We start from the raw sequence: 25,269 nt of genomic DNA on the forward strand, positions 1-25,269 counted from the left end.
GGGTACCGGTACAGAGTCAATGTGGAGGCTATATACAGGGGGTACCGGTACAGAGTCAATGTGGAGGCTGTATACAGGGGGTACCGGTACAGAGTCAATGTGGAGGCTGTATACAGGGGGTACCGGTACAGAGTCAATGTGGAGGCTGTATACAGGGGGTACCGGTACAGAGTCAATGTGGAGGCTGTATACAGGGGGTACCGGTACAGAGTCAATGTGGAGGCTGTATACAGGGGGTACCGGTACAGAGTCAATGTGGAGGCTGTATACAGGGGGTACCGGTACAGAGTCAATGTGGAGGCTGTATACAGGGGGTACCGGTACAGAGTCAATGTGGAGGCTGTATACAGGGGGTACCGGTACAGAGTCAATCTGCGGGGGCACCGGTGTCGAGGTAATTGAGGTAATATGTACATGTAGGTAGAGTTATAAAAGTGACTATGCACAGATAATAACAGAGAGTACAGACCTCTTCAGTGTCCATTTCCACAATCCCCAGTCTTCCAGGTCACTACCAACTGATCTCCACATCAAAGCCACTTTACAAAGCATGATCCATGTGTGTAGTGTGTTTCGAGCAGAGGATGAAACATTCCCCACCGACCTCTGATATGAACACTATCTCAGGTTACCACTGAAGCTCACAGCCTGTGGGTTATTGCCAGCTAAAGCTCTTTGTTATCGAGTATAAAGGCAGTGTTCGGTAGCTAGGCAGTGGTATTTGTTAAGGGTCAGCAAGGTGTAAAATAGGTTACAACTGGGGCCATGTTTACGGTTTCCACCTGGAAATCCCATGGCCAGGGATACCGATTCACACTGACTGTGGAGAGAGGGAAATATAAAAGGGCACTATTCCTGAGAGTTTCTTATAGAAAATCTTAAGCCCACATACAGTAGTCTTACAATAGACACTGGTGAAATAGATTAAGGGCCTAAAGAGAGGCAGAAGGAGGCAGGTACAGTCAATTAAGTGGAAGAATGTACTGTAACTGTCAGGAATTTTTCCTAGATGGGAATTGTTGTAATTGTTGTCTTTAAAATAAATTAGAGTCGATGTCCTCACCCCTGCGGAAATTGAATTAGCATAATTTAAAAAATCAACGTGTCAGTTTCAGATAGAGATATGTTTGTTTTGCAGGGGCATCTCAATCCACCACATGAGTGGATGTCGGCCTTCCACATCTGCTTGTTAAACCAGGAGACATCCCGAAAATGTCTGTAGCGTCCAAACTGTTTGGCCTATAAAACCAATATGACCCCACCATGGAGAGGTGATACTCTGACGTACATGACGGTGGATTTGCCCTCGAACGCCCACAAGCCTCATCTGAAGGTACCCCGGTCCCCGTTGTTGTTTTAATGGAAGTACTTGTGTGGGCAACAGAGAGAAACAAAATGGTCCAGTTTGAGGCCATGTGGCAGAGAGTGATGTGGGTGCTGGAGATGTTTATTTTACCTTTATTTAATCACGTAATAATAATTACAGAGAATTTTTGATAAAGATTCATCTTCAGTTTAATGCCGCCAAAGACACGACACAGGGCTACGGGCCAGAAGGATGAGGGTTCACAGACAAGCTCACTCTCCCTGCCTGTTTCATTACACTACGATCAGAGCCGTCTGCAGACAATGCAGACAATCAGCTAGGAGAAATCAGATTTTCAAGCCATATTTATAATAAAATATATGCAACACATTTTCCACCAACAGGTTTCTGTGACAATGCACCACACAACCAATAAGCAAAGCATACTGACTTCGGCCACTTCAATAACATGGATTGGGTTTTCAACACCACAATAAAAACACTATGATTGATTGATTTCATTTGTCAGTAAACAAAATACATATGCACAAATATTGTTTTAAGTGCCCGGGATTACACAATAAGTACGGCATTTAAATCCATTGTGATCCCTATTTTTTACATAAATACATATACAATTACATAGATAGAGACACATTACAGAGATACAGACACATTACAGAGATACAGACACATTACAGAGATACAGACACATTACAGAGATACAGACACATTACAGAGATACAGACACATTACAGAGATACAGACACATTACATAGATACAGACACATTACAGAGATACAGACACATTACAGAGATACAGACACATTACATAGATACAGACACATTACAGAGATACAGACACATTACAGAGATACAGACACATTACAGAGATACAGACACATTACATAGATACAGACACATTACAGAGATACAGACACATTACAGAGATACAGACACATTACATAGATACAGACACATTACAGAGATACAGACACATTACAGAGATACAGACACATTACAGAGATACAGACACATTACATAGATACAGACACATTACAGAGATACAGACACATTACAGAGATACAGACACATTACATAGATACAGACACGTTACAGAGATACAGACACATTACAGAGATACAGACACATTACATAGATACAGACACATTACAGAGATACAGACACATTACAGAGATACAGACACATTACATAGATACAGACACATTACAGAGATACAGACACATTACAGAGATACAGACACATTACAGAGATACAGACACATTACATAGATACAGACACATTACAGAGATACAGACACATTACAGAGATACAGACACATTACAGAGATACAGACACATTACAGAGATACAGACACATTACAGAGATACAGACACATTACAGAGATACAGACACATTACAGAGATACAGACACATTACATAGATACAGACACATTACAGAGATACAGACACATTACAGAGATACAGACACATTCCAGTTTGAAGGCAACAAAATAGGGAAAATGCCAAGGGGACTGAATACTTTCACAAGCCACTGTATCCTAAAATCTTCATAAAAACAATATGCCTTTTCAGAGTCTCCTATAGGGAAATTTGGCGACGGAAAACATGACAGGGAAGATTTTCATTTCTGGACATTTGAGAAATGTAATGGACATACATGGAGGGAAATTACGAAAACACTACTCCTTGTGTTTTGATGTGTAGCATATGCAAAACTTTACAGCCTATTTTTTGCGGTGGGGAGGGGTTATGCTACTTTCCTAAAACAACAATTGTCCACCCTACGGTTCAGCTGTCCGAGACATGAGCACTAAAAGGCTTAGGGTTCCACTGTCTATCTCACTGGTCACCATAACAACACCCACCCGTAGCACGCGCTCCAGCAGGTACATTTCACTGGTCATCCCCAAAGCCAACACCTCTTTGGCCGCCTTTCCTTCCAGTTCTCTGCTGCCAATGACTGGAATGAATTGCAAAAATCGCTAACGCTGGAGACTTATAATTTCCTCACTAACGTTAAACTTCAGCTATCTGAGCAGCTAACTGATGGCTGCAGCTATACACAGCCCATCTGTAAATAGCCCAACCAATCTACCTACCCCATCCCTATATTGTTTTATTTACTTTTCTGCTCTTTTGCACACCAGTATTTCTACTTGCACATCTTCATCTGCACATCTATCACTCCAGTGTTAATTTGCTAAATTGTAATTACTTGCTACTATGGCCTATTTATTGCCTTACCTCTAGACGTCATTTGCACACACTGTATATAGACTCTTTTTTTTCCTATTGTGTTATTGACTGTACGCTTGTTTATTCCATGTGTAACTCTGTGTTGTTGTTTGTGTCGCACTGCTTTGCGTAAATGAGAACTTATTCTCAACTAGCCTACCTGGTTAAATAAAGGTGAAATATATATATATTTTTTTAAGTATGATATTCATATTTTAATTTATACATATATATAGGGTACCATTCAAAAGTTTGGACACACCTACTCGTTCAAGGGTTTTTCTTAATTTTTTACTATTTTTCTACATTGTAAAATAATAGTGAAGACATCAAAACTATGAAATAACACATATGAGACCAAAAAAGTGTTACATTTGAGATTCTTCAAAGTAGCAAACCTTTGCCTTGATGACAGGTTTGCACACTCTGTAACTCTTTAGCATTCAAACGCTCCAGTTACATCTAAACCCAAACCATTCCAGACTGGTTTATGTATGAAGGGGTGTATAAAAGGGAAGCATGCTGAGTCCAGTCCAGAACTTCAATCTAACTCTGGGGAGAGACGACATTCTATCCCAGCTCAGCGTCAACACTAGTTACACAGGATCCCCTTCTCCTACTTCTCTTCCCCCTCCTCCCTGCCATCTCAGGCTGGCCTACATATGCGATCCTCACGCTAGCCCCAGCTAAGACTGATAAAGGCTAACACAACCTCCCTGTCTCCAACACTTCCCACTTCTCTTCCAATCCCCCTTTCCACTCCTGCTGCCGCCTGACTAAACTTTCGCTTCGCATTACTTCTGCCATTCTAACTTCTCCACTTCTGAGCACTATCAATTATGCACTAGAATAACAGTGTGTCCTGGGCAGGGCTGGGCGGTGGGACATAAAGACCGATTATGAGCGTGAATAATTCAGCCTGAATCCGTGCCATGTCCCTCATACCACTGATACAGGCAGGAAAACTCTGCTCTGCTGTTAATGTAACACAGAGGGAGGTAATATGTACCACCTAGGAAAGCAATCTGTACCACGTACAGAGGTCATCTGAACCACGGACAGAGGTCATCTGAACCACGGACAGAGGTCATCTGAACCACGGACAGAGGTCATCTGAACCACAGAGAGGTCATCTGAACCACAGACAGAGGTCATTTGAATCACGGACAGGGGTCATCTGAACCACGGACAGGGGTCATCTGAACCACAAACAGAGGTAATATGTACCACTGACAGAGGTAATATGTACCACAGACAGAGGTGATATGTACCACATACAGAGGTCATCTGAACCACGGACAGAGGTAATCTGAACCACGGACAGAGGTCATCTGAACCACAGACAGAGGTAATCTGAACCACAGACAGAGGTCATCTGAACCACAGACAGAGGTCATCTGAACCACAGACAGGGGTGATATGTACCACGGACAGGGGTCATTTGAATCACGGACAGGGGTCATCTGAATCACGGACAGGGGTCATCTGAACCACGGACAGGGGTATTATGTACCACGGACAGAGGTAATATGTACCACGGACAGAGGTAATCTGTACCACGGACAGAGGTCATCTGTACCACGGACAGAGGTCATCTGTACCACGGACAGAGGTCATCTGAACCACGGACAGGAGTCATCTGAACCACGGACAGGAGTCATCTGAACCACGGACAGGAGTCATCTGAACCACGGACAGAGGTATTATGTACCACGGACAAAGGTAATGTGTACCATTAACATAGGTAATATGTACCACAGACAGGGGTAAATGTACCACAGACAGATGTAACATGTACCACAGACAAATGTTATATGTACCACATACAGAGGTTATATGTACCATGGACAGATGTGATATGTACCATGAACATAGGTAATATGTACCACAGACAGGGGTACTGTGTACCAGGGACAGAGGTAATATGTATTGTGGACAGAGGTCATCTGAACCACGGGCAGGGGTCATCTGAACCACGGACAGAGGTAATATGTACCATGGACAGAGGTAATATGTACCACGGACAGGGGTAATATGTACCATGGAGATATGTAATATGTACCATGGGCAGAGGTAATATGTACCGCGGACAGGGGTAATATGTACCACGGACAGAAGTAATATGTACCATGGACATAGGTAATATGTAGCACGGACAGAGGTAATATGTACGACATGCAGAGGTAACATGTACCACGGACAGAGGAAATGGATACCTAGTCAGTTGCACAACTGACTGCGTTCAACTGAAATGTGTCTTCCGCATTTAAACCAACCCCTCTGAATCAGAGAGGTGCAGGGGGCTGCCTTAATCGAATACTGCATTATTAAAGATCGGATTACTCCCCTGCTCCTCTGCTTATTATCAGATTGGGTTGGAGGACATGTCGAAGGATTGAGCAACTGACACCTGTCGAAGAGAGGTGAACTCACAGACAGACACATTTGACCTCTGGATTTGATGCAGTAAAACTGCATGCGAGAAGCCTATTGTTTGGTGATGCCAAGTATTGTCTATCCATTACTTGGTCATCATGTTATTGTTATCTGGGAAATGTAGGACTTTTGAAAACAAAAAAGATTTCAGCAGAAGTTATTCATATAAAATGGAGTTAGTTTTTAATATGGCACGTCTCACTATACAGTTAGTACTAAGCTAAGGGGAGGAACTACCACTCATTCAAAGACATCCGAACAGTCAAGTTCATCTGAAAAAAACTTTTCAAACAGGAACACTCAATACGTCACCTTGACCAGTCAGAAAACTGATTCAAATATAATGATTGTACATAATATGTATCATAAAGTTAGTGAAGGTAAAACCACATGACAAAACAGAGGACCTGAGACTGCCTTGCCGCCTTGATCTCTGTAGCTCAGTTGATAGAGCAAGATGTTTACTATGTCAGTATAGTAGGTTCGATTCCCCTCACCACCCAGCCTTAAAATGTATGCGCTCAGGACTGTAAATCGCTTTGGATAAAACTGTCTGCTAAATGGCATATAGTATACAGTATATTATATATATCATATACACTCAGCCAACGAGATGAGTAGACCTAACGAACAGCAAAAGCACTAGCCTAAGTCAATCTACTATCCCCTATAGTACAAAAGTTGACCTATTCTATTCTGTGTGAGAAATACATATTCCAAACATAGTTGGAGACAGTTGTGGGATGCGATAGTTCCCAAATTAATACAAGCACTAGCATTCCAAAAACCTTTTTACGCAATGTGGCCAATACAACAGATTAGAACGTTTAGCTCAAAATGCTGATGAACTATTAGGCTATTTCTTCACATTATAAGCGCAACAATGTGCACATGGCAATGTGCACATTCCATTAGCGGGAAACGCCATTTACAAAAGTGACCGCAATTATGCATGTAATGCTTTTATTATAAAAAAGGTGCATTTTTATGGTGAAAATGATATTCCCCAAACTTAAAACTCGAGCTTTGCTTATATATGCCAGTTAGGCTCTATACCCTTTATAAAGCGGATTACTGTGCTTAATTTTAAGAAGTTATTTGGCCACTTTAGTTATGATACAAACCTTTTCAAACATATATGCCCATGGGCTAGGCTACATGAGGTGTGCGACTATGATTCGAAAAAGTAGCCAAAAAAAAGGCATTGTTTCTTGCCTTATGCTGGGCATCATTACCAAGTGATAATATATCATTCACAAGTCACAGGCTAATATTGTCACCCGTCAGACTATTCTTGATTTAATCATGTCTTTACATACACTAAGTAATATATGTGTGAAATTGGTTTTGATTTAGAATGGACCATCATCATGCACCTGTATGGAAACAGGGGCAACAGGAGCAGAGAAAAAGACATGGCATCTATATACTTCAATAGCGAAAGAAGGACGCTTTTCCCTGTGGTTTATTTTCATGCCAGGCAGGTAGGCTAAACTCTTGTTGTAAAGAGAAGCAATGTGCATAATATTAAGAAAGTTGAGAAATAAATATAGTAGGCCTAGCCTATAGAAAGCTGATGGTAACCTCCTCTTTTTAATAGAAATCATCAGCAGCATCAGAGCTTAGAGAAGCCTAATTACCGTGACTAAATGGTGGAATTTGACTGCCTTCAAGACTCATGACTTTTGCCTTTGGTGCAAAAAACAAAAAACAGTGGACAAAAACGGGGCTGTTTTTTTGATGAGAGGTCGTGCAGGCTAACAGGTGGGCCACAAAGGCAAATAACGGTGCTGTACAACAGTGGTGTGCAGAACGGCATCTAGGAACACATAACTCATCAGTCCTTGGGCTATTGCAGCGGATGACCACACCAGGTTGCACTCCTATCAGCTAAAAACAAGAATAAGCAGCTCCAGCGGGCACGCGATCACCAGCATTGGACAACTGAGGAGTGGAAGAACATTTCCTGGTCCAACAAATTCTGGTTCTTGTTGTGTCATGCTGACGGCAGAGTCAGGATTGGCGTAAGCAGCATGAGTCCCTGGCCCCATCCTTCCTGGTGTCAACGGTGCATGCTGGAGGCAGTGGTGTAATGGTGTGGGGAATATCTTCCTGACACACGTTAGGCCCTTCGATAGCAATTGACGAACGTTTCCCATGCCCTCAAAAATTGTAGCTGTTCTGGAGACAAAGGGGGTTCCGACCCGGTACTAGATGGGTATACCTAATAAACGGTATATTATAGCATATAGTTGTATACCAGTAATATGAATGTATTGTTGTGTTCAAAAATATATATACACTACAACAAATTAAACACATTTCATAATAAAAGTTAAAAGGATATTTTTTTTAAAGTGTGAATAACAAATAGTAATTTTTGTTTTACCTAAATCTCTCAATAAATAAGAACAAAAATACATTTGAAAACATTTAATTTAATTTAGGTAAAATAATAAAATAAGACATTGAAATACAATTCCAGTCAACAAAAAAAAAACAATGCAAAAACATAATTCCTTACATGCATTCCTATCCATTAAACTAAGTTCTCATTGATCTGTATTTCAGAAGATTGATCCTATTATATGAATAACAACAGGAACACAGCAGCCTAAATTAAGACACTAGCACTAGTGAGGCAAACAACGCTGTTCCAACATTGTTAATTCCTGGGAAAATTAAAAACCTCCTGCAAACTCCCCCATCTAATCCTGGCTGGAATGTCTCCGGTCGTGTTCTAGGAATGACATGGAGTTCTGACGCAAAGGAGTACAGAGCACAGCAGGTGAGACGGAACTCTGGAACTATGGTAACTCTGGAACACTGGAACACTGGATGGAGTGTTCTGTGTATTCCGTGTTCTATGGAACTTGAGCCGGCACACTGTATATTCCAACAAGACCTTTTCAAAACCAAAAGCCAACCACACAGAGAGAAAAACACTACTCCTAACGTTATGTCTGAAACAAGAATGTGTGCCTATTCATTGCCACAAGAAAATGTTTAGAGCAGTACAGCTGCAGACATTTAAATCAAATAAAGTCTGAATGGCCTTGTTTTGTTATCCAATTACATTATTTCATGTGTCTCATGACTATTTCTGCTCTGTGACTGACCCACCTCAATCTAGTGAAATATTGGCATAATCACAGATTCATTTGAGATTATTTTATATTCTCAGTAAGACTACCCTTCGCACAGTTTCTTTAATCACACATCTGTTATTTCGGGCCATTTTATATACAGTTGAAAATTCTAAAATCTCTTGTCATGTATGGCTGTATAGTTTGGCTCAAAAATGGCTGCCAGCATTACCCCTTTGTATATGTCTGCTCGAAACGCTGGCGCAACATCTGTATTTCTCCTCACTGAACCTCCATATTTTTTTTTGCTCACGTGGCTCTGTCTCACTCACTTGTACGGCGCATATACACACACAGAGGGAGAGAGTGGGAGCGAGAGAGCGAGGGAGAGGGAGAGAGGGGGAGAGAGGAAGAGGGGGAGGGAGAGGAAGAGGGGGAGAGAGAGAGAGAGAGAGAGAGAGAGAGAGAGAGAGAGAGAGAGAGAGAGAGAGAGATACAGTTGCCTATTAGCCAGCCGTCAGTCAGCAAGGCCAGCCACAACACTGGGCCTAACCCTAACACAGTGCATGCTGAGTCACCCCAGCAGGAACCCCCAAAACCCAAGACTTATTACGGACACTTCTACTAGCAATCTCTGGGAGAGAGAGAGATAGGGAGGCAGAGAGACAGAGAGAGAGAGAGAGAGAGACACAGAGAGAGGGAGGCAGAGAGACACAGAGAGAGAGAGAGAGAGACACAGAGAGAGAGAGAGAGAGAGAGAGAGAGAGAGTGAAATATTGGCATAAAGAGAGAGAGAGAGAGAGAGAGAGAGAGAGATACCGTCAGTCAGCAAGGCCAGCCACAACACTGGGCCTAACCCTAACACAGTGCATGTTGAGTCACCCCAGCAGGAACCCCCAAAACAGACAGAAAAAAGAGACAGAGTTAGAGAGAAGGAAAGAAAGAAACAGAGAGAGAGAGAGAAAGAGAGAGATGGGGGGAAGAGAGAGAGAGAGGGAGGGGGAAGGGGGAGAGAGAGGTAAAGAGAGAGGGGGGAGCGAGAGAGAGAGGGAGAGAGGGGGAGAAAGAGAGAGAGAGAGAGAGAGAGAGAGAGAGAGAGGAGAAAGAGAGAGAGAGGAAGAGGGGGAGCGAGAGAGAGAGAGGGAGAGGGAGAGAGGGGGAGCGAGAGAGAGAGGGAGAGAGAGAGGGGGAGCGAGAGAGAGGAAGAGGGAGAGAGGAGAGAGAGAGAGAGAGAGAGAGAGAGAGAGAGGAAGAGGGGGAGAGGGGGAGAGGAAGAGGGGGAGAGGAAGAGGGGGAAAGCGAAATAGAAAGGAGAAACTGGGGAAAGAAAAATGCGTGTTTCTCAAACACCTCACAAACAACCAGATCAAGTCTCAACATCAATTATCTATTCCCCCAAACACCATGCCACTACCACACCACAGCACACCACCATTAGCCCCCAAAAATATTTAGGAAAAAAATGATTTATTGCATTTCACAATTCTGACTGGAGTTTTGTACCAAACAAAGAGCATTGAAAACGGAAGTGTGTAGTGATCCTTAAAGAAACTGTAGCCCCAGACCCCGTTCATCACTTCTGTTTATACAGTGGGCTTAGGGCACTTTGGGGTCTCCCCTTAAGTCTGTCTTATCTCATTAGCCTTTAAAAATGATTAATATGAATGCCCAAGCTTTCTAAGAAAGGAGGGAAGGAGGGAGTAGAGGAAGAATAGAAAGATGGGGGTACTTGAGAGGAAGAGGTTTTGTGTCTCAGGACAAAGAGCTGATGGCTTTTTAATCCTCTCAGTGACTCCATGTTCATACCCTGGGTAGCAGCAGCAGGTATGGGACAGGCTGGGATAGGCTGCGTTGCTTTAAAATACCTGGGTATAGGGGCTTCACTCTGAAGAGATTTTGGGTGTAGAAAATGTACATAGAAAATTAATCTCCACAACTTGAGCTCCACAACAAAATATGAACTCTACTTCTTAAAAATAGCAAAGCCGTTGTTGAATGTGTGTGTGGTATGTTCTGCGTACACTCATGTTCCGTTCTGATGTCATATAGGGTTATCTGGGATAATGTTTGCATTATCCAGCCAACCAAAGCCGGGCCATGAGCAACGGGTGAGGATGGAATTAGTGAAGAGAGGCAGAAATGCCTGGAAACTGAGGTGTGAAGCAAGTGATGAGGGGGACAAATAGAAGGGTGTGAGGGGTATACAGCAGCCTGATCACTAAAATAAGACTTCAATTTCGGATATTTCAAAAGGTTGAGAACATAGATATATGCCTTCATCTGCAAAAAAAGTTGATAAAAGAAACGATTGTGGGCATGATCTCGTGATGCTCAGAGCCGAAGCGCGTTGCTTAGACCACTTGCATACTTGATGATACTTGATGGTAATAGCTCGTCGTTTTTTTATTTTGTTTTAAGCCTTCCCAAACCATATCCCTAACCTTAACCATTCGAAATGAATGCCTAAACTCTTAACATTTGAGTTGTTTCTGTTTTAACCTGTAACCACACGGAATTAACCCTGTAACCCTGTAACATTTCGAAGGGAAACTATGAGATCTTGCTGTATATAGAGCCACCTCCTAAACACTCTCCTCAGCCTCGGTTATAACACTCTGCCTTCCCCCATCTCCTCCTCTTGTCTCTTCCTCTCCTCAGTGAACGTGCTAAAACTTCAGCTGTGGCCCCCACTCCTGCCTCATCAACCCTTTCAACTGCTCCATCTCCCTTCTCTCCCTCCGTTTTAAGGGCATGCCTACTTTCAGCCGAGAGAGAGAGGACAGAGAAAGGAGAACAATGACTGCCTTTCAGCCTGTCAGAATCCGGCCAGAGGGAGAGACTCGATCGCTGCTGCGTGCGCGCGCACGTGTGTAGGTTGTACTCGGAGGGAGTTTGGAAGCGGCTTAACTGTTTTGTGGTGCCTCTCTCCAGTTCAAGCAGCGGGGGCTAAGCGAGGTGAAAGCGTTGTGTATGTGTTTGTGTTTAGGGACATGGAATTGAGAGGGGAAATATGAGGGGGTGTTCATATTCAAAACAATGTCTGGCCCATCGACTGATATGCCAACACCCGCATTATCTACGCTAGACTGAAGCAGACACACAGACCAACATCCTGCTTCCAAAACCCACAAGCTGAGACTGGGCTTTCAGTGGCTCTGACTGACTGTATACAGGTGTGGAGGTGGATATACTCTGTGACAAAGGTACAGGAGGATAAAAACAGTATATTCCCTTAACACTTTGTGGAGCAACAACATATTCTGTATTTTTATTTAGGCACCTGGAACTACAGTACAATAAGATGTGCTAGCGTTTCCTTCTTGAATGTAATATTCTTCCCACATAGAAGCAGTACTCAGTAATGCATGGGCTCTACTCATGGAGATGGACGTTTGGGAATAAACCCAGCACACCATTACAGTCAGACTGAGGAGAAGGGAAACCATGACCAAGGCTGCTGGCTGTTCTAACGGTGGTGACATTTCCTTCTTTAAAACACGTGTCTCTCTCTCCCTTGTCATTTACGAAGGCCTACACTGTCAATTAGGTATTTGTTCTGGAGATGTGACGTCTTCTAGGATACATTCTCCACACTGCTCCCCAACCCAGCTAGAACAACATCCACTCACTCCCCCGCACCGCCAAGCCAGTCAGCCCCAAAGTTAAATAAGGAAAATGTCTGTGAATGTCCGAAGTCAGTGTACCATGAAAGGAATTATCTGTGGAAAATGGGTCTGGCAAAACCCAGGGTCTCAAATGGTTGGTCTCGGCCCGTCACATTTTCCAATTGCACAGAAAAGGGTGATGACAACAAGAAAATCAATCATTCAATCATGCCCTTCTGGTCTTTTCATGCAAATGTTGTTATTGCGTCAAAATGCAATTGAACTTTGAGTGTAAATGAGTTTAACAGCGGAACACAGAAAACAAATCAAGCAAGACTAAATGAGCTTGTTGACATCAAATAAATGAATAAAGAATTGTACTACACTTGATCAAAAGTGAGAAAAAAATGTAATCACAAATAAATTAATTTTTCTTGGCGTTAATTTAAAAAATATATATGTCTATGCACCTCAGCATAAATGTAACATATCCAAAATAGACACAGAACATAAATGTCTCTATGTTGACACAGGGCATAAAGAACTGCTGCCATGGGTGCCAATGTTGAGTTGCTGCATGTTCCAGTCAACCTGTCAAAACTGAAACAATGCATTGAGCCATGCAATCACCCTACACTCAACAGGAAGAAGAGGAGCAGTGTGGACAGGAAGGAAATGATTGGAGGGGTGGAGGGCAGGAGTGTCCATGTCTGAGAAATTCCTCACAGATTGGGGTTTGGAGTATGGGGGGGGTGAGCGAGCCGCACAATAGCGCCCACATCTGGTCTGGGAAGGTAGATCACTCCATGCCACTACCAGCTGCTTCCAGACCTCCCCCTCAAAAAATGTGTGTGGATGGGGGGGTACTCTGCTAGGCAGGGAGGAGGGTGGGGGGTGAACTGTGCTAGGGAGGGAGGAGGGTGGGGGGGTACTCTGCTAGGCAGGGAGGAGGGTGGGGGGTGAACTCTGCTAGGGAGGGCAGAGGTTGGGGGCGTGTACTCTGCCTGTGGTGGGGGGGGAGACCAAGGTTAGGGGCAAGGACTGGGGGCGAGGGCCTCTACAGCTCCAGGCAAAGGCATAATGCCCATAGACATATAACGCATAGAATAGACATATTCCTAAAATTGTAATTCACAGCTTTAGAGAAACAAGGACAAAAGACAGCATGCGTTAACGATAAACTGCATCTAACATCTACCCCTGAGAACTGGTCCAGATTCATTTGTGGTCTTTAGATCTATATGTAATGGTTAGAGCTGGGATAGGGAGATCTAGTCCAGAATCAATTTTGAAAGAGTATACCAAAGACCTTTAAAATGATCCCCTCTTTCCTATACCTCAGAGAACCCTGAAACACAGAAACTATACTCAGACCTGGGGGAAATAAAGACAAAACTCAGGGAAACCGGACAGGGGAAAAGTTATTTCTATCAATGTTGTGACAGAATTTTATAAAAGTATAGTATACGATCGGACACATGTGGGTGTTGCGTAAGCTCATTAATGTATTAGGTCAATATATTTGTCAAATTAAAATAAACGGTATTAACAGGCTTTGTCCAAAAGCAGTAAATGCTATTTTGCCTGAAAAAAAGTCATTTGCATTCATATCACAAAGGATCCTCCTCTTAGGGTCAAACTTTTTCATGAATCCTTCGGGCAACTGTTTGATTTAATAATATGTCACACCTACGTTGTATCTCTACTGCTCTTTCCCTCCAACGCCCTCTCTTTCCCTCCAATGCCCTCTCTTTCCCTCCAACGCCCTCTCTTTCCCTCCAACGCCCTCTCTTTCCCTCCAACGCCCTCTCTTTCCCTCCAACGCCCTCTCTTTCCCTTCTCTCTAGCTTTCTCTTTCCATTTCTGTTGAGTCTACCCTGCTGTTGCAGACGCTGCAGGGATGAAATAACGGCAGAGCAAGAGGTCATTAACGAGAACTAATCAGCCTTCAGTCAGGGAGGGAGGGAGGGAGGGAGGGAGGGAGGGAGGGAGGGAGGGAGGGAGGGAGAACCAACTGATGGAAAAATAAGTCTGAGGGTATAGAAAAAGAACAACAGGGCAGAGGAGAGTGAATGTTTGGGGGGGCGTGGGGTCAAATTTATTTTAAACTAAAAAAAAAACACTATTACATTGGAAAATCTTTCATGTAAGTAAATATGCTATTAAATAGGACAAGGAATTGTAATCTAAAAATATAAGTAATGTAAATAAACAAGGACGTATAGTGTTTTGATCCCTGGACTAGTCTCCTGGATACGGGGGTGTGGAGACCGGCATTCCCTCTACAGTCTGAATATGTACTGTGTCTGTGTTAGTCCACAGTCAGCACACACACAGCGACAGATAGTTTGTTACGTCCCGTGGCTCGGTGATAGGTAATGAGAAGTCCAACCGGGAGAGACGTAATTATGAGATGTTTGCGAGAGTGTGGAGGAGAGGGACCAAGCCCCTGGTGACCTTCTGGCCCATTCTTCACATAGCACAGAGACATGCACAGAACGGCCTGAAAGCTATGAGTGAGGCCAGCAGATCGGGTTTGGGGTCAATACCATTTTAGTTCAGTCCATTCAGTCCAAATGTACTTTTGTAAATCTCTCTCTCACACACACACACACATCAAAGTTCTCTGGCAGACTTATATATATTCATGTCTCTCTCTCTGTGTGTGTGTGTGTGTGTGTGTGTGTGTGTGTGCGTGTGCGTGTGCGTGTGTGACCTCTCTAGCTAGCACTAGTTGGGTCCATGGAGGGACTCCTGAAATATCTAATTGTATTCATTCATTTTCTGGTCACCAGTGTGGGACAGAGACAGAGTGGCCTACAGCTACGGGGGAGAGGGGAGTTGAAGGAAGAGCTCTCACCAGCAGGACAGCAGGAACCTCCTTAGAGAAAACAAAGTGACTAAATACACAAGGTACTGAGATAAAGAAAGATAGAAAGAAAGAAAAAGAGTGAATAATAGGTAGAATCCTGGGAGAAAAAAAACTTTCCATCAAGGACATTAGAAATAATCACAGGGACAGAGAGAGAGAGAGAGAGAGAGAAAGAGAGAGGAAGAGGGGAAGAGAGGGGGAGCGAGAGAGAGAGGGAGAGAGAGGGGAGCGAGAGAGAGAGAGAGAGCGAGAGAGAGAGCGAGAGAGAGAGAGAGAGCGAGAGAGAGAGCGAGAGAGAGAGAGAGAGAAAAAAGAAAAAGAAAAAAAGAGGAGAGGAGAGGAGTATATAGACATAATATGACATTTGAGTGTAATGTTTACTGTTCATTTTGTATTGTTTATCATCTATTTCACTTGCTTTGGCAATGTTAGCCTATGTTTCCCATTCCTATAAAGCCCCTAAATTGAAATTGAATTGAGCGAGAGAGAGAAAGATTCACCAGAGTAATTACGCAGTTTCAAGGTTCTAGGTCTCCTGCCCAAGGTGTGAAGTATCTAAATGCTTTCTTCACTTTGGGTCAACAGAGCTTGTAGGAGAGCCTCCAGTCTGCTCCCATACACCACTGAACTGTAGATGCAGTCGTGTGAAGAAGAAACACCTCCACTAGCAGATAACAAAGGACTATGATTTCTCCACACTTCCCTTTGGGGACTAATATTTGATTGTTTTCTGTTTGTGAATCAGGTTGACCGTCAGCCTACTGATTGGGATCTTCATAGAGCTTTGATGGAGAGGTCAATACACTTAATATACACCCTACTCCATACAACACCGCTGGCTCATACAGATATAGAGAATACATATTTATTTACTGAGGCATCTGTAACTAAATGTTTGCTCTCCTGTCGTTCTAGTTTTCTGACTCTGCCCTACAGGGTTTGCTAATGTAACTTGCTAGCTAAGTGGTTAGCTTGCAAGAGAAAGCTTCTTGGTTACAGCAGAGACAATCAATCCCCTCCTGGATCAAGATCCCTGCATCCTAAACATTTTTTGGGGAAAGGAATAGCGGCCTTTGAGTGCACTGCCAGTAATCCCATACCCTGGTATGGTACAGGAACCGTACGAAGGTATGAACCTCTGGATACCACCCAACACTAGTTCAGAGTCAAACAAACTTGATTAGTGTAAGTAGAAGAAGATGACTAACATTATTAAAGCCTGTTTCCTGTCCTCGGGCTAGTCAGGAGTTCCGAAACAAGACGAGGGAAACAACCTATAACTCGATTTCACAAGTTCAACACTATTGGAGCTAGCTCACGTCTCCACAGAGTTCTGTTTTGCTTTCCTTCAATTTCAACTTGAGATTTACAGTAAATTTACTCAAACGTTTTAATTTCTGTAGCCTCATTTTTTCCTCCACTGGAAGTAAGCAAACTGTCAGCACATCTGGAGTAAATCAAGCGGTCCACAGAACCACCAGTCAAAGTCTTTGTGAAAAATGTGCACCCTAATGAAACTGTGTCTATCAGCGTAACACATCAGACTGAGCTCAAATTTGTGTTACTTCTGTTGAACAAAGCGGCACACAAATAAACAACTGGCTTAAGCTGGAGTGTAGAGCTGGACCACAGCGGTCATGATGGAGTGTACCAGCACTCGGGATACCTAGTCTAAGGCTAGAATGGCCCCAGCTCAACTAGGTCCCTACGCGTCTACCCTGACCACTAATTTCTTTCAGTATTTTTTCAGAAACTTCTAAATGAATATAAATAGTTTTTAAATAATGTCTATGTAGCTATGATAAAATACTTTGTATGTTTTTGGAGAATAAGCTTAGGTGATCCATTCAGCAAATACTAAATAATTTTGGCATTTGAGTGAGTGAACAGCAACAACTTAATTGGAAAAATTCAGACAAGGGTTAATATATAGTCATGCAAAAAGCCAAATACTGTTTAGCAATTAGAATAACACATGAAATAAGCTAAATATGACAAGTAAATACACGTTTGACTATGTGAAGTATGATTGGCTGCTGTTAAGTTTTCCAGAAAATGTGATATGACATGTACAGTATGACCCTCTGTATTTGGAAAATGTCAAAAGCTACACTTTGTATGCTATGGCCTCAAGGAAATGTAAACGTCAACCTCCGCTGACCTTAGTCTCACTATGTAAAACTAATACATGGGTGCTTCATTGTAGCCTACAATATATTAGGAATAGACACCACATCTTAATCCTATACTAGATAACTATGTGAAACTTGACCAAATGCAGTCGGTTCTCTCTCTCAATCAACTTCAATTCTGTTTTAAATGAGTCAATCAAAAAAAATCCACACAAAAAAATATGTATTTTGCACAATGCTTGCTGATATCAACTACTTTGTGGAAAAGTTGTAGAATATAATGTATCATAACGTAGGCTACATGTCCAACATCCTTACTAAATATTCAATAAAATGAAGTTCATTAAATAATGTGATATCTAATAAATCAGTTAAGTGGGGTTAGTCGTGGCAAAATGAGGACATTGGTTTGTTTACGAATTTGTCCTTCAATGTAAACTATCAATGTATCACGGTTGCCAAACTATTCTGGCCATGGGCTAATACGTCTGTGTATACGTTCTACATTTCATATATTGATTATCAACTTGTTTTAACGTTTGTGGTTTTAGACAGTATGACAATACCTACATTGTATGCTATGCTCGCACGAAGTAGATTACTTTAGCGCAGCAAAAATTGCTGCTTTCGCAACCAGTCAACCTACAATTGAATTACAGTATGTTCATATTAATTAAATATCAATGATTTAACCATTTAAACCTATGAATCATAATAATTGCATAATTATGTCATTCAAAGTCGGTGAGAACATTTTGGGGAAATATTACAGATGAGCTTTTTCACTGGATTAAAACATGTTTTCCGAATAAGAACAAGTGGATTGGATTTGTGAACAACGCATATCATGATCAAATTCAAAGACAAGAGATTAAACGACTAAATTAAGTGCAACCTATCAGCATAGCGAGGCTTTATTCCTGGTTAAGTAGGCGTATTATTGATTTCTTATAAGCTTCTAAATTGGAAGAGCGACCCATAAATGTGCCCATGGCCTACAACTAGTGACAAAACATACGTCGTACAGATTTGAGCGCTTCCCGCTCACATGCTACATCTAAATTGTAATATTTTCGCACGGTCTTGCTGTTCTCGGAAATAGGAAATATGGGTTAATCATGGTGCCATTTTATCCGTGAATTGACAGCACTTGCTGAGTTTAATTCTGCTCATTCAAAGATGAGAGATGTAGGCTACATATACGTTGTAGGCCTAAGCCATCCAAGCAATGCAATGGTCCACGCATTATTCTACATACTCCAACGGTAGGCTTTACTACAAATCCATTCGAATTAACCCATAAATAATGTTTCATGATTTAACCGGGGCATATTCAGAAGACAGGCACGAGCGCCCAATTGATTCACAAACACGGAATGCAGACACTGGAACACGCAAGAGATTACTCTCCAACCGTGCGCTTTTCGGGTGACACGTCTCATAGGCTTATTATGACAATATTCTAGATTTGATCAACTTGACTTGATTACGGTTGACTGAAAACAATTCAGTGTAGACTGTATCCAAAATAGGTTAGCCTATATTCAACCTGTGCGCACAGGTTGTGTTCTGTTGTACCAATAGCCTACCCACATTTCTGGGAAATAGCCTTTAACCCATCAGAGAGAACTGTTCAATAAGCATTACTCTATACCTTAAATAAAAGACACCGTGCCATTTGTCTATACACACGCCCCGGCCAGTGGCGAGATCACAGAGACAACATCGACTCCCTTCGGCCCCACTGGCCGCTCTGAGTGACACCTACCTGGGGTTGGTTCGGTTCCAGAAGACGGCATACCGGTCGGCCACCACCTTGGAGCTGGGCTCCTGGCTGAATACACACATCCATAGCACCAGAAAGACAAATAGCACCATCTCCACTTTCAACATCACAACAGCAAAGTTCGGCACGTATTCCTCTTCGATGTGGGGTGACTGCACGATCTGTCAGTTCTAGGTACACTTCAGCTGGAGAGATGCCTTCTTTCGTTTACATTTGTGTGCCTTTTCTTTCCTCTGTCGCAGTTTATGGATGACAGAAAAAGGCAGGACAATTCAATACAACAGAAAATCGCTGTCTCCTACACCACTACGTGCTAAGGGCTTTGATAGCGCAACCTGCGATATAGATGACGCCTTGCTGGTCACTTTGTTAAAATTCATTGACGACGGTAGCAGGTGAAGTTATCAAATGCAAGTGTCACTGTGTGTAGTGCATCTCGCTCAGGTTCAGTGTCCGGGTTCAGTTTTATGTGTTCATGGGACGTCAGCTTTGAAGGCTCCAGGATAAGTCAAAATCACTCCTAGGGCAGACACTTTTTTTCACACAAATGTACAAAAAGGGATATCAATACATGCAGTCAGATGTATAAAACATTGATTAGAATGACCATCTAATACAGCAGTCTCTGTAAGGTCATGGTATGCGCTGAGCTGGATCCGTGTCAGGACTGTTCGCTGGGAATCAACAGCGCAGAGGGTAGGTCCAAGTCCAATAATGAGAAACGAAAAGAAGCAAGCTCGCGCTTTAGCTCGAGTCCGTCAGAGGTCAACGTTTTCAGAGGTGGAACTTTAGAAAGCCACATAGGCAACCCCCGGCTGCAGTGAAGTCGTTTATACGTAACGCTGTCTCACTGCTCTGTTCGCAGACTGGCCGTAAAAGGCTGCTCTCCTTTCTCAGCGCTGTCTTGAAAGTGTCACGGGTAGGTGGGGAGGAGTCCGTCCTCGAGCCTCTCTCATGCGCTGCTGCTGGGTGACAGTAGGGCAGCTTGTTTGCCCGGAACCCAAATGGCAGCATTCCACAGCATTCTCTTCATATATAACCATTGGAGAGAAAAAATAAAACACGCTTGATTCATGTGCTTCTTTCACCTGATGTTTAGATTCAACCGGACGAGAAGAGAGGGAAGGTGAGAGCAAAGGCAGTTCGTTGCTGACTGCCAGAGTGGGTTCGGTTACAGCCGACCGGAGGATAGTCCCATTGGTTTGAATTTTGAATGGGCGTCACACTAACAAAACAAGATCCCTCCCCTCCCAACCGAACTAATTCAATTACTGTGTGGAAGCTGAATGCACCGCTTGCACGGAGAGAAGGAGCCCGGGATAGGGACCGAGAGATACACTGTCAGATCACACTGATAAACGCACTAAGCAGGCTATTTAATTACCGAGCAAACGGACAGAGACCAAGAATCGAGTTACAATCTGTACCAACAGAGTGTGTGTGTGTGTGTGTGTGTGTGTGTGCGTGCGTGCACTTTCTCAGAATATAATTAGAATGAACAAAATACATATTGTTCGTCACGTTTGTAGCCCTGCGCATATATGATTTTGAAGTTAATAGATTTTTTAGCATCCTTTTTTTCCATTATGACATGACCCTCAGCAGCGGGTGGACATCCAACTTGTTGCGGTCAATGCAGCGCCCAGACGCCCCGTAGTGGAGACCAGGCAAACCAGCCTACAACAGGCACAAAGAAGTCATACTCATCTAATACATTTTCTCCTGATATAACTAACCATTCTCCATGCACTGTAATTTACAGATTTATAAAAGATATTGATAAGAGTTAAAGGTAAATTAGTAATCCGTTTGGATAACCTTATGATCGCTGGAGACAAACATCGAAAGTATGGTACTACTACTCTATTTGCAAAAATATGAAATCTTTCTGAAATCATTGACTTTAATGTTGGGAATCGTCATTGGTTTGAAAGGTGTCTCCATTTTTTATATTGTACTCTTTTGAACTTAACATTAATTTGGGTATTTAGAGCACTATATATTATAACATATAACTATATATATAACATTGAACAGACTGATCAACAGGGGTTGGGTTAATTGGGGAAGACACATTGCGGTTGAATGCATTCAGTTGTACAGCTGACTAGGTATCTCCTTTCCATTCCCTATGTCAATAACTACATTTTTACATACATGCAGAAGTAACTTCATATTTCCAAGCTCTCAACATTTGAAACTATTACGTCATTTAGCAGACGCTCTTATCCAGAGCGACTTATACTAGTTGGTTCATACATTTCCATACTGGTCCTCTGTGGGAATCAAACCCACTACCCTAGCGTTGCAAGCACCATGCTCTACCAACTGAGGCTCACGAGACCCTAACACAGTCAAATAGCAGCAAAACTGAACCTTATCAACATATTAACTTCCTGACAGTGAAGTTTATGAAATGCTGTGCTGTTTTGCAGAATTTAAATTGTATGACCTTTTTTTCGCAATGAGTCACGCCAAATTAAACCTTTTGGCACTCTCGAATGTTTAGCCTACATAGACTTACCCTGACTTTCTCCGTTTCCTATTTCTATCAGTATCGACCATTAGTAGGCCTAATGATAGCACATTTAACTGCCAATTTACTAGTTAATTGTTCCCTTCAGTTGGTATAACATTCATTTCATATCATTCCATTTAATTACATTGTTTCGTTTAACTTTGCTTCCTCTGTACGCTTTCACAGAGGTGTGGTTATAGCTGAGGATCAAACCGTTCATGTATAGAAAAATGACATGTAGGCTAATTAAATAATTATGGAGCGGAGCGCAGACCAAGCTGCAGTTTGAACCTGACGCATGGCCAGCCAGCGCATGACGCGCAATACTTTACATACTTTCTATTGTCAGTGCGGACAATTGACCAGGATATACTATAGTACACTATTCTCCCTATGTCATGTGCACTAATAATCCAACATTACCATGGGCTGAAGAACTGAATGTGGCAATTTTCATAACGAAACAAACACTGTTTTTTAAATGTCCTGCATAAACACATATTTTCTAAGTGATAGGGTTCACGAAAACTTCCCTTAACATACATAGCCTATTGTGAAATATCAGAATGTTTTTAAATCCACACGTGAATTCTGAAACGGAGATCAATAGGCATACGTTTTGATGACTATCTTTCATTGATCTCCATTCTGAAGGAATTCTCCATAGGCTACATTTTAAGGTTGTGCCGATCACATTCAAATTGAAGTTTAAATTGAAGTTACTCGGTGTTTAAAGGGATTGCTTTAGATAAATTAACAGGAAAAACTAATTTAACAAAAACTCCCTGATGAAATTGGTAAGCCACCCTGTGGGTGTGGTGTTTTCTGGGGTGTCTGGCAGCATTTGGAACTGCCTGATCTGAGGTCAAGAACGCCTATGCTGCCCTTCAGTCCCTTGACTTTATAGCCCCAATGGAGACATGGATCACCCCATAAAACACTGCTGCTGCTATTCTCCAGCTGCTATTTCTTCATCTGACTGTTTTCTCTCATAGTCTGAGACCATCTGGTCATCGTGGTAGAGATTTTCTATTTTCTCCCTCTCTCACCTATCCATATCCCAATTTGAATTCCATGCTGTCACTGTCACTTGTCCATTTAAGCTTAACATTGTTGTCATCTGTCGCCCACCAGGTGCCCTTGGAGAGTTCCTCAATGAGCTTGACACCTTGATAAGCTAATTTCCTGACGATGGCTCACCGCTCTTCGTACTTGGCGACATTAATCTCCGACTTCTGCCTTCGATTAATTTATTTTTTCCCCTCTTTGCCACTTTTGACCTCACCCTTACCCAATCCCCTCCAAATCACAAGATACGCTTGACCTCATCTTTACTAGAGGCTGCTCGGCTACTAATCTCACTGCAACCCCCTTCTAGGTCTCTGATCACTATTTTGTTTCCTTTTCTGTCTCCTTTTCCTCCAACCCTAACCCAGATGGTCATGCACCGTTGCAGTCTTCACTCTCTCACCCACTACTCTCTCCTTCTCTGTCCTATCATCTCCCCCTTCTGCTAAATCCTTTTCCCTCCTTTCCCCTGATTCTGCCTCTTCGACCCTACACTCCTCCCTTTCCGCATCCTATGACTCACATTGAGGAAAACTAAACTTCCGTAGGACCGATCATCCTTTCGCTCCCTCCTCTAACTTCTCTTCCTATGTATCTACTGCTAAAGCCACTTTCTAGCACTCAAAATGTCAAACCTCTGCTTTTAACCCTAAGATACTATTTTTCACCTTCTACCTCCTTAGTCCTCCACCCTCTCCCTCGTCCCTCTCTGCAGACGACTTTGTTAACCTTTCTGATCTCCCCATCCCGGATCCGGGTTCGTGAATACAGACTCAAGCTCATTACCATAACGCAGCGTTAACTATTCATGAAAATCGCAAATGAAATGAAATAAATATGCTAGCTCTCAAGCTTAGCCTTTTGTTAACAACACTGTCATCTCAGATTTTCAAAATATGCTTCTCAACCATTGCAAAACAAGCATTTGTGTAACAGTATTGATGGCTAACGTAGCATTTAGCATTAGCATTCAGCTGGCAACATTTACACAAAAAAACAGAAAAGCATTCAAAAAAATCATTTACCTTTGAAGAACTTCAGATGTTTTCAATGAGGAGACTCTCAGATAGCAAATGTTCAGTTTTTCCTGAAAGATTATTTGTTTAGGACAAATCGCTCCGTTTTCTGCGTCACGTTTAGCTATGAAAAAACCCCTGTGTCCAGGATTGTGTAAATCTATCAGCAAGCTCATTAGCATAACACAACGTTAACTATTTATGAAAATCGCAAATGAAATGAAATAAATATGCCATCTCTCAAGCTTAGCCTTTTGTAAACAACACTGTCATCTCAGATTTTCAAAATATGCTTCTCAACCATAGGAAAACAATCATTTGTGTAAAAGTAGCTAGCTAGAGTTAGCATTTCGCGTTAGCATTTAGCGTTAGCATTAGCGTTAGCATCCAGCACGCAACATTAACAAAAACATAAAAGCCTTCAAATAAAATCATTTACCTTTGAAGAACTTCTGATGTTTTCAATGAGGATACTCTCAGTTAGATAGCAGATGCTCAGTTTTTCCAAAAAGATTCCTTGTGTATTAGAAATAGCTCCGTTTTATACATCACATTTGGCTACCAAAAAAAATCCATAAATTCAGTCCTCAAAACGCAAACTTTTTTCCAAATTAACTCCATAATATCGACTGAAAACATGGCAAACGTTGTTTAGAATCAATCCTCAAGGTGTTTTTCACATATCTCTTCATTGATACATCGTTCTTGGAAACATGCTTTCTCTCCTGAATCCCAGGAGAAAATGCCTGCACCTGAAGATTACGCACAAATTTAGACAAAGGACACCGGGCGGACCTCTGGAAAATGTAGTCTCTTATGGCCAATCTTCCAATGATATGCCTACAAATACGTCACAATGCTGCTAAGACCTTGGGCGAACGACAGAAAGTGTAGGCTCATTCCTTGCGCAATCACAGCCATATAAGGAGAGAATGGAAAACAGAGCTTCAGAAATTCTGCTAATTCCTGGGTGATGCATCATCTTGGTTTCGCCTGTAGAATGAGTTCTGGGGCACTTACAGACAAAATCTTTGCAGATTCTGAAACTTCAGAGTGTTTTCTTTCCAAAACTGTCAAGAATATGCATAGTCGAGCATCTTTTCGTGACAAAATATCGCGCTTAAAACGGGAACGTTTTTTATCCAAAAATGAAATAGCGCCCCTAGAGCTCTAAGAGGTTATTAA

General features: G+C 42.3%; 1 protein-coding gene across 3 annotated transcripts in view; it reads right to left on the reverse strand.

Annotated features, from left to right (window-relative positions):
• Positions 1–24,835, reverse strand: part of LOC110536342 (ephrin-A5-like) — a 197,516-nt gene extending 172,681 nt beyond the window's left edge. The window contains exons 1-2 of one of the 3 annotated variants that reach the window (XM_090191097.1): positions 24,524–24,835; positions 24,094–24,155 (exon numbers count right to left, since the gene is read on the reverse strand). Coding sequence is in view for 2 of the 3 variants with exons in the window: in XM_021622083.3 (XP_021477758.1) it covers positions 19,465–19,589 (125 nt within the window). In the remaining variant the exon portion in view is untranslated. Of the gene's footprint in view, positions 1–19,464; positions 20,668–24,093; positions 24,156–24,523 lie in introns of those variants that run through there. The other 2 variants (XM_021622083.3, XM_021622084.3) reach the window with 2 other exon arrangements.
• Positions 24,836–25,269: the final 434 nt, after the last annotated feature.

The sequence above is a fragment of the Oncorhynchus mykiss genome, chromosome 11 (genome assembly GCF_057628025.1).
Source record: "Oncorhynchus mykiss isolate SJ-2025 chromosome 11, ASM5762802v1, whole genome shotgun sequence".
NCBI lineage: Eukaryota > Metazoa > Chordata > Actinopteri > Salmoniformes > Salmonidae > Oncorhynchus > Oncorhynchus mykiss.